This window comes from Heliconius melpomene, chromosome 20 (genome assembly GCF_056956725.1).
Source record: "Heliconius melpomene rosina isolate 202511_hmr_F chromosome 20, ASM5695672v1, whole genome shotgun sequence".
Classification (NCBI taxonomy): Eukaryota; Metazoa; Arthropoda; class Insecta; order Lepidoptera; family Nymphalidae; genus Heliconius; species Heliconius melpomene.
The window spans coordinates 8,376,388-8,387,057 of record NC_140408.1 but is presented as its reverse complement, the minus strand read 5'-3'; the positions used below and the strand labels follow the sequence as shown (position 1 = coordinate 8,387,057).

Sequence of the window (10,670 nt, the reverse complement as noted above, 5' to 3'; positions counted from 1 at the left end):
AATTTAACGTTTCTACGCACAGCGGTTACGGCTGTGCGTGCGTCTTACCTCAGTCAGTGAGGACAAGTCCTTTTATATATATAGATTATATTTCATACTATTTTATTACGAATACCTACTATAAAATATTATATTATACAATTATTTTCAAGTCAGCTACCCCATTCTATAATTCGTCTGCATTGGTACCATCCTAGGTATTTATTGATTTTATCTCCGTAACAGACACTATCATTTGTCAATGTACGATAAAGATTAATGACAGATCCACAGTATTTACAAAAGTGTTATTATAAATTTTATATTTTTATAAAATAAATATATATTAGAAAACTATTATATAAACTAAAGAAAGAGAGCTATAAAAAATAACTAACGCTATATGTACTATACTTTATACCATTTGAACATATCAAAAATATTTTTATCATAAAATTTACGTTCAAAATTGTTATACTCAATACGCAATGCCTCCAGAAATCGGCAGAAAGTGGGAAACGGAGTGTCTTAACACTAGGTTCCCTCTGCCTACCCTGCCGTGTGCGTGATACAGCGTGAAGCTGAAAAAAAAAGTTATAAATTATACTGTCAAATACTTTATAATTGCTGCTAACTAGAATAAGTTGCTATAAACGCCATATCGTTCTTGGCTTGATCAGCTTGGATTCATCTTGCATATTAAACGAGGTAATAAATCATGACAGTAGCAAGGAAATTATGTAAGGAAACTAGGAAATATTTTAATATTTTTTACTAAAAAAACATGATCTTTTAGTTATCGCACAGAAGGAATAAATAATTTATTATATGAGCCATTTTAGATAAATTTAATATTGTTAATAGGTTCGGGTTGAATTTTAGATTTTTTCTACTTATACTTATTTTCTATTTATACTTAGATATATGAAATAAAATCGGACAAGCGCGAGTCGGGCTTCCCACCGAGCGGTGCGCAAAAAAATTGGAAGTCTAGAATTAGCCAGCCAGAGCCTTTTCTTCGGATACCTCTAAACTAGTGGCTTTAATACCAATTTTTACCCCCCTTACCTAAGTCTATTATTTTTTTAGGATTGAACTACAAATGTATAGTTTTCAGTTCAGTTTTTACTGAACTAGTCCTAATCCTACCTGTAGATGCTTGCTGCCAAATTTTATAATTCTAGATCGATCTCGATCGATCGTTTCGAAATAAGCGTTTTTATAAACGGCCATATCTTGAGGCCATATCGGCCATATAAAAAGGTTCTTGACAGACAGAAGGACAACAAAGTGATTTTGTAAGAGTTCATTTTTTAAACGGTTTTATTTAGCTCACCCCGTTTGTTTGTTTGTTTGGGTCAAATTTAGTAATTGAAATTTAACCCTCTTCTCGTTAACCGATTGATCTGAAATTTGGTATACGCCTTTGATTCTGGTGACAATACAATTATCCATACTCAATATTATTGTGAATTCAAGATGGCCGCCGCTACAAGATGGCGGACAACTTAGTTTTTTTCAATCTCATCAATATTGGTATCAAATGAAAGGGCTTGTCAAGTAGAATTCAGTGCACTATATAAAATCAAAATCAAAGATAGCCACTGCTACAAAATGGCGGATAATGTAGTTTTCAATCCCATCAATATGGGTATCAAAATAAAGGGCTTGGTAAGTATAATACAGTATACTATACAAAATTACAATATGAATTTCCCACCCACAGTCAAGATCTAGTATCCTGTCGAGGACTGTGTGGCGTTAGGGTGGCTAAAATTGATACGTCGGTAGGGGTACACCACACAAGTTAAAGTAAAAGCGCGCCGAGAACTGTATGGCATTAGGGGGGATAAAAATCATATGTCGTTAGCGTTTTCCCCTCAAGATTCAGGCACATCTCGTTGTACATAGCCTTGTCCCTCTATTGGACCTCTGGGGGGGTCGACCGTAAAAACGCCCAGTACTCAGGGCAACACAATGGTAACAACAAATTCTACAAAAAATAAAAACAAAAAAAAGCAGAAAATAAAAAAGTAAAAAAAAATATTTAAGTTAAACGGTTTTATATTGTAGATATAAAAAGAAAAGATGTCATTTTTGAAATATACAAATTTTAAACATATGCATTGATTAAACTAAAATAAAATCGTGGGGCACGTCCAATATCTACAATCGAAAGACGTGGCATGAGACTTCACCCACCTAGTGGTAAGTAGCAAGTGTCGTCCATGAATGGAAGATTCGTGCCCCACGATTTTATTTTAGTAATCATAATTTCCATGAAATTATTTTTTAGCTTTTAGTACATTTATCTGCAATATAAAACCGTTTAACTTAAAATATATTTTTGGAACGAAGTTCCTTACAGCAAGCTTGGAAGGGATAGGGATTTCCCTGCGTGCCCGAACTGAAAAAAATGTGATAGTAAAACTGTAATAAAAATGCGTGGAATAAAACCGTTAAATGAGACGTGCGCAGGCGCGACAGTCGCATACACAGACGAGTAGTGTATAATACTTTTCTCTTTCTCCCTCTTTCTTTTTTTAGTTGATAATTTGAATTACGATATTTTTTTTTTATTTTAAGTAATTTATTATTTCCTAAAATACTGAATTTCCTAAATACTTTCTTGTACTTAAATAAAAACTAATCAGCAATATTTAAGAGAAAAATCAAGAAAACCTACATAAAATTGAGCACGACTTTTTATGCAATTTGTGTCGATTCTACATTAGCCGAAGGAACTTCGTTCCTACCTGGTGTCCCACGACACCATTATATTTTACTTTTTTATTCCTTAAAAGGTACAGAACCCTAAAAGTATATAATTATTATTCAAATCGTAATAACTAGTTCAAATAGTAATTGGCATAGGTAACGATATTTTCCTGACTATACCAATAAATCATCAAAGTCATCTATCTTTACGTCATTAGAAATGGACACAATAATAATGCTGTCTCTAAGATGGTACTTAGTTTAGTAGTACTAACAATATTAAACCATGAAGTTGTTTACACAGTTTCAAAAATTTCTTATGATTTTCCATATTTATAATAACTTTGTGACATTACATGGTTTAAACTCTAATATATTTATAAATAATTCTCTATATGATACTTATCAAAATTCAGCAATTGACTGTATCGTGTCCGCAAGCTACAAGCACATTCCGTGTGGTACTATGTTTACATTAGTGTATTCTTCTTACTTCATTGATGACGTTAATAAGCTTTTAAGTAACAAAAATTGCTATACATTTCTATCTCGATCGTTTGAAATCAGAAAATGGAGGACATGGACGGATGTGTACATGTTTTTTACGAAAAACTATCATGAAATGTACACAAGTTTTACCACATTGTCAAAAGATGTGGTTTGGAATCCCAGAGCATACTTCTTTATAATTATTAATGATCTACATGAAGGGGATTTTTTAGAAGTTTTTAATATATTAATGAATCTTAACATATTTAACGTTTTACTTATAACAAAATCAGAAAAAGGAATATTCAGTGCATATATCTATCACGCTCTTGAAAAAGGCAATTGTGGACGATCTCTTAATAAGATTGAAAAAATTAATGACTGTAGGAATTCATATTCCGTCAAAATAAATTACACACACTTAGACCATAAATTTAGAAATTGCGTAATATCTGTAGCAGCAACTGAAGACATGCCTAACGTCATATTTGAATCTAAAGAAGTTAATAAACGTCCTAGGAAAGCAGAAAAAGGAATAGAACAATATATATTAGACAATATAGCAGAACAAGAAAATCTTACGCTACAATATATTTATACAGATTCGAAACATGATTATGGATTTATTTTATCAAATTCAACAATAACAGGTTTACTAGGATATCTGCATAATAACACAGCTAGCATTGTTATCGGAGGTTTAATGCTAATGAGAAATCGTATCAGTTTATTTGAATATATTTGGGGTTATGATACAGCAAGTCTTTACCTATACGCTCCTGCCTTGAGCGAAGAAAATTGGAAAAAAGTTTATCAAGAATTTGGTGTTGGCACATGGCTCTTAATATGTTTCTCATATTTATTTGCAACGGTTATCATTACCATGACACGTCGTATTTTAATGGGACACGAAGATAAAAGAAGAGTAATTTTAAAAATTTGGGGTTACCTATACGGTCAGACGGACAACGAGTTGATTAAATTTAAAAAAATGAAAAAAATTGTAATATTTTGGATTTGGTTCACATTTTTTATGACAAGTTTCTACAATTCAGCACTTTATAGTTTGTTGTCGAGAAACGTCGAAGTGAATTCAAAAATTAACACAAAGTCATTATCTACGCTGCCTTGGGAACCTTGCATAAGTAATGCTATGAGAACATTCTACAAATTTACATTTAACGAGACACTCCCTAGAAATACAAAAGCAAACTGTAAACTGACTGATGATGCATTAGACACTGTAGCTAACAATAATAAATATTATGCTATGGAAATGGATTACAGCTACCATATGAGAGAGCCTTATTACTTAGATGAAAATGGTAACCCAAAATTAAGGGGTTGGCAGTTTACAAGTGACTTGATGCTCGCAATGTACACTACTCGAGGATTCCCTCTACAACATAAATTCCAAAGATATGCCACTTTTCATTTGGAATCAGGGCTATTGCAACGACAACGGGCAGCAATCTACCACCAGTATGTAACTCCTAACAATCATCACAAAAAAACGTTTAAAATATTTCATTTGTCAGATTTTAGAATTCATTATGCTATATTGATTATCGGTTATACGATATCGTTTGTGTGTTTTATTATTGAAATAAATGGCAGTTATGTAAGAAAATGAATAATAAAAAAAAATATTAATATTACTTTGTTAAATTACTAAAGAGTAATTTATTTATTCATTATTACTCCTTAAAGAAGGAGTAATAATGAAAAAATATAATAATAACAATTGCAAAGCACAAAGTGTGACTGTAAAACTATCCCCACTCGAGGAAATAAAATATTTGTTTACATTTATATTTTCATTCTTTTGCTCTAGTGTCGAGGCAAAGAGCGGCGTTGAGTTCCGCCACTAATCACGCTATGCCTCCGGAATTTGATGGAAAGTGGGAAACGGAGTGTCATAACACTAGGTTCCCTCTGCCTACCCTGCTATGTGCGGGATACAGTGTGAAGCTGATTTTTTTAACAAAAAAGTAATCTTTTAGTAAGCGCACAATACGAATAAATAATTTATTTTATGAGCCATTTTAATATTGTTAATAGATTCAGGCTGAATTTTAATTTGAGATTTCTTCTACTTTTTAGCTATATCGGTGAAATAACGACATATTTAGTATTCAAATTGTAATAGCTAGTTCAAATAATAATTGACATATGACATACAATGAATCACCACAAGTCATTTATCTTTATGTCAATAAAAATGGACATGACAATTATACTCAAAATGCGATGTTCAATCATAAACCCCATACTCAGTTTAGTAGTACTAAACAATATTAGGCCATGAAGTTGTTTACACTGTTTCAAAAATTTCTTATAATTTTCCATATTTGTGATCATTTTGATACATCATACGGCTTATATTCTAATATATTTATAAAAAGTCTTATAGATGATACTTATCAAAATTCAGCAATCGACTGTATTGTGTCCGCAAGCTACAAGCACATTCCGTGTGGTACTATGTTTACATTTGTGTATTCTTCTTACTTCATTGATGACGTTCATAAGCTTTTAAGTAACAAAAGCTGCTATTCATTTCTATCTCGATCGTTTGAAATCAGAAAATGGAGGACATGGACGGATGTGTACATATTTTTTACGAAAAACTATCATGAAATGTACACAAGTTTTACCACATTGTCAAAAGATGTGGTTTGGAATCCCAGAGCATACTTCTTTATAATCATTAATGATCTACATGAAGTAAAATTTTCAGAAGTTTTTAATATATTAATGAGTCTTAACATATTTAACGTTTTACTTATAACAAAATCAGAAGAAGGAATATTTAGTGCATATGTCTATCACGCTCTTGAAGAGGGCAGTTGTGGACGATCAATTACTAAGATTGAAAAAATTAATGACTGTAGGAACATACATTCCATCAGAATGAATTACACACACTTAGACCATAAATTTCGAAATTGCGTAATATCTGTAGCAGCAACTGAAGACATGCCTAACGTCATATTTGAATCAAAAGAAGTTAATAAGCATCCTAGGAAGGCAGAAAAAGGAATAGAACAATATATACTAGACAATATAGCAGAACAAGAAAATCTTACGCTACAGTATATTAACGCAGATTCGAAACATGAATTTGGGGTTATTTTATCAAATTCAACAATAACTGGTTTACTAGGATATCTGCATAATAACACAGCTAGCATTGTTATCGGAGGTTTAATGCTAATAAAAAATCGTGTTAGTTTATTTGAATATATTTGGGGTTATGATACAGCAAGTTTTTGCATATTTACTCCAGCTTTGCGCGAAGAAAATTGGAAAAAAGTTTATCAAGAATTTGGTGTTGGCACATGGCTCTTAATATGTTTCTCATATTTATTTGCTACGGTTGTCATTACCATGTCACGTCGGCTCTTAATGGGACACGAAGATAAAGGAAGAGTAATTTTAAAAATTTGGGGGTACGTATATGGTCAGACGGACATGGAACTGATTAAATTTAAAAAAATGAAAAAAATTGTAATATTTTGGATTTGGTTCACATTTTTTTTGACAAGCTTCTACAATTCGGCACTTTACAGCTTATTGTCGAGAAACGTCGAAGTGAATTTAAAAATTGACATAAATTCATTATCTACGCTGCCTTGGGAACCTTGCATAAGTAATGCTATGAGAACTTTCTACAAATTTACTTTTAAAGGGACTCTCCCTGCAAACACAAAAGCAGACTGTCAACTGACTGATAATGCATTAGACACAGTAGCTAATAATAATAAGTATTATGCTTTAGAAATGGATTATAGCTACCATATGAGACAGACATATTACTTAGATGAAAATGGTAACCCAAAATTAAAAGTTTGGAAGTATGCAAGTGATTTGATGCTCGCAATGTACACCACTCGGGGATTTCCTCTACAAAATAAATTCCACAGATATGCCACTTTTCATTTGGAATCAGGGCTATTGCAACGACAACGGGCAGCAATCTACCACCAGTATGTAACTCCTAACAATCATCACAAAAATACTTTTAAAATATTTCATTTAACAGATTTAAGAGTTCATTATGCTATATTGATTTTTGGTTATACGATATCGTTTGTGTGTTTTATTATTGAAATAAGTCGCAATTATCTAAGAAATTGAATAATAAAAAAATATTAATATTACTTTGTTAAAATGATGTCAGATTAGCTTTATGTCAATCACTTTGTAACTTCGGAGTAGAAGTTTATTTTTCATGGCCATAAGCTTTAAATGCAATTTTCTCAACTTGTACATTTCGACAGTATATGATTCAAAAAATTATAAAAAAATAATGATTATACTTATAAATCTGCTTTACACTTAAAAACCAAAATCTAAAATGTTAAAAAATATTTAATTAATGGCATTCTCTCTTGGTTGGCGTTTAATGAGGGAGGCCTACGTTCAGCAGTAGACAGCGATAGGCTGATGAAAAAAAAATCTCTCTTGCTAAATGATAATTATAAGTAATTATTTTTTGGGTAGCGAAAATTTGTAAAAATCTCACTACAGATATGCTAACAACATAAATAAGTTGTAACAAATGTTTAAGAATTTCGACGTAGCTTGATGAGAACGTATGGTGGTATTAATGGTCAGAGCGCTTGGACGGATTATAAGAGACGAGTGTTCAAATCCCGCTACGTTCAGATTTTTATACCGTTTCTAAATAAGCATTTTATTTTCTAAGTGCGGAATAAAAATATTCAATTTATTTTTAATTTATCTTCATGTGAACAATATGTGTCAATATAAATATAAATTGGAAAACTTTTATAAGGTAAAAAAGATAGCTATTAAAAACATACTAACACTCTGTTTTATAGGTACTGTTTGAACATGTTAAAAATATTTTCTGCATATATTGTTGGTTAAAAAATGTTTATATTCTGTCAAATACTTTATTACTGCTGCTTATCAGAATAATTAAGTTGTTATAAACGCCATATCGTTTTTGTCTGATCAGCTTGGACTTCAACTTCAATATTAAACGAGGTAATAAATCATGACAGCAGGAAGGAAATTATGTACGGAAACTAGGAAATAATTTTATTTATTTTTTTTCTAATAAAAAACGTAACTACTGTAACTTGCATATTTACGTGGCTTTTAAGAAAACATAAAAAAATAAACATAGCGGATTCAAATCCTTGTAAAAAGCATTTTTCTTTCCTGAGTGTGGAATAACACTTGAAATTTGTAAAAGTACGCAACCTTTTAGTTTGCGCACAGTACGAATAAATAATTTATTTTATAGAGCCATTTTAGGTGAAGTTTAATATTGTTAATTGGTTCAGGTTTCATTTTAATTTGAGATTTCTTCTACTTATCTAGCTAGATCGATGAAATAACTACATAATTTGTATTCAAATCTTTAAGACTAGTTTAAATAGTTATTGGCATAGGTAGTGATATTTCCCCTAGTGTACAATAAATCATTGCAAATCATCTATCTTTATGTCATTAAAAATGGACATGATAATTATGCTCAATATGCGATGTTTAGTCACAAAGACAATATCCAGTTTAGTAGTACTAACAATATTAAACCATGAAGTTGGTTACACTGTTACAAATATCTTTTATAATTTTCCATTTTTGTGATTACTTAGCGACATCACAAGGTTTAAATTCTAATTTATTTATAAATAATTATCTACATGATAATAATCAAAATTCAGCAATTGACTGTATCGTGTCCACAAGCTACAAGCACATTCCGTGTGGTACTATGTTTACATTAGTGTATTCTTCTTACTTCATTGATGACGTTAATAAGCTTTTAAGTAACAAAAATTGCTATACATTTCTATCTCGATCGTTTGAAATCAGAAAATGGAGAACATGGACAGATGTGTACATATTTTTTACGAAAAACTATCATGAAGTGTACACAAGTTTTACCACATTGTCAAAAGATGTGGTTTGGAATCCCAGAGCACATTTTTTTATAGTCATTAATGATCTACATAAAGCGGAGTATTCAGAAGTTTTTAATATATTAATGAATCTTAACATATTTAACGTTTTACTTATTATAAAGTCAGAAAAAGGAATATTCAGTGCATATATCTATCACGCTCTTGAAAATGGTAATTGTGGACGATCTCTTAATAACATTGAAAAAATTAATGACTGTAGGAACATAGATTCCATCAAATTGAATTACTCATACTTAGACTATAAATTTAGAAATTGCGTAATATCTATAGCAGCAACTGAAGACATGCTTAACGTCATATTTGAGTCAAAAAAAGTTAATAAGCGTCCTAGGAAGGTAGAAAGAGGAATAGAACAATATATACTAGACAATATAGCAGAACAAGAAAATCTTACGCTACAATATATTAACGCAGATTCGAAACATGAATATGGTGTTATTTTATCAAATTCAACAATAACAGGTTTACTAGGATATCTGCATAATAACACAGCTAGCATTGTTATCGGAGGTTTTTTGTTAATGAGAAATCGTATCAGTTTATTTGAATATATTTGGGGTTATGCTACAGGAAATATTTGCATATTTACTCCAGCCTTGGGCGAAGAAAATTGGAAAAAAGTTTATCAAGAATTTGATGTTGGCACATGGCTCTTAATATGTTTCTCATATTTATTTGTTACGGTTGTCATTACCATGTCACGTCGTCTTTTAATGGGACACGAAGATAAAGGAAGAGTAATTTTAAAAATTTGGGGTTACCTATACGGACAGACGGACATTGAGTTGATGAAATTTAAAAAAATGAAAAAATTTATAATATTTTGGATTTTGTTCACATTTTTTATGACAAGCTTCTACAATTCAGCACTTTACAGCTTATTGTCGAGAAACGTCGAAGTGAAGTCAAAAATCGACACAAAGTCATTATCTACGCTGCCTTGGGAACCTTGCATAAGTAATGCTATGAGAACTTTCTACAAATTTACATTTAACGAGACACTTCCAGGAAATACTAAAGCAAACTGTAACCTCACTAATGATGCATTAGACACTGTAGCTAACAATAATAAGTATTATGCTTTGGAAATGGATTATAGCTACCATATAAGCTACAGTAAAAATGGTAACCCAAAATTAAAGAGTTGGCAGCTTCCAAGTGATTTGATGCTCGCAATGTACACCACTCGAGGATTCCCTCTACAACATAAATTTCAAAAATATGCCACTTTTCATTTAGAATCAGGGTTATTGCAACGACAGCGTGCAACAATCTCTCCAAAGTATGTAACTCCTAACCATCGTCGGAGAAACACGTTTAAAATATTTCATTTGTCAGATTTTAGAATTCATTATGCTATATTAATTTTTGGTTATACGATATCGTTTGTGTGTTTTATTATTGAAATAAATCACAATTATCTAAGATATTGAATTATAAAAAATATTAATATTAATTTGTTACAATTACTCTTTAAGCAGTAATAGTTAAAAAATATATACGAATATAATAAAAATGCAA

The 10,670-nt window shown here is 31.0% G+C and overlaps 3 protein-coding genes across 3 annotated transcripts; all 3 read left to right on the top strand.

Annotated features, from left to right (window-relative positions):
• The first annotated feature begins 2,983 nt into the window (after positions 1-2,983).
• LOC146527836 (uncharacterized) lies at positions 2,984-4,819 on the top strand. The gene has a single exon (XM_085205202.1). The coding sequence runs from the start codon at positions 2,984-2,986 to the stop codon at positions 4,817-4,819; it is 1,836 nt and encodes a 611-aa protein (XP_085061328.1).
• Positions 4,820-5,490: 671 nt separating this feature from the next.
• Positions 5,491-7,326, top strand: LOC146527835 (uncharacterized). Its single transcript, XM_085205319.1, has one exon. The coding sequence runs from the start codon at positions 5,491-5,493 to the stop codon at positions 7,324-7,326; it is 1,836 nt and encodes a 611-aa protein (XP_085061445.1).
• A 1,432-nt stretch (positions 7,327-8,758) lies between these two features.
• Positions 8,759-10,582, top strand: LOC146527834 (uncharacterized). Its single transcript, XM_085205288.1, has one exon. The coding sequence runs from the start codon at positions 8,759-8,761 to the stop codon at positions 10,580-10,582; it is 1,824 nt and encodes a 607-aa protein (XP_085061414.1).
• The last annotated feature ends 88 nt before the right edge of the window (positions 10,583-10,670 follow it).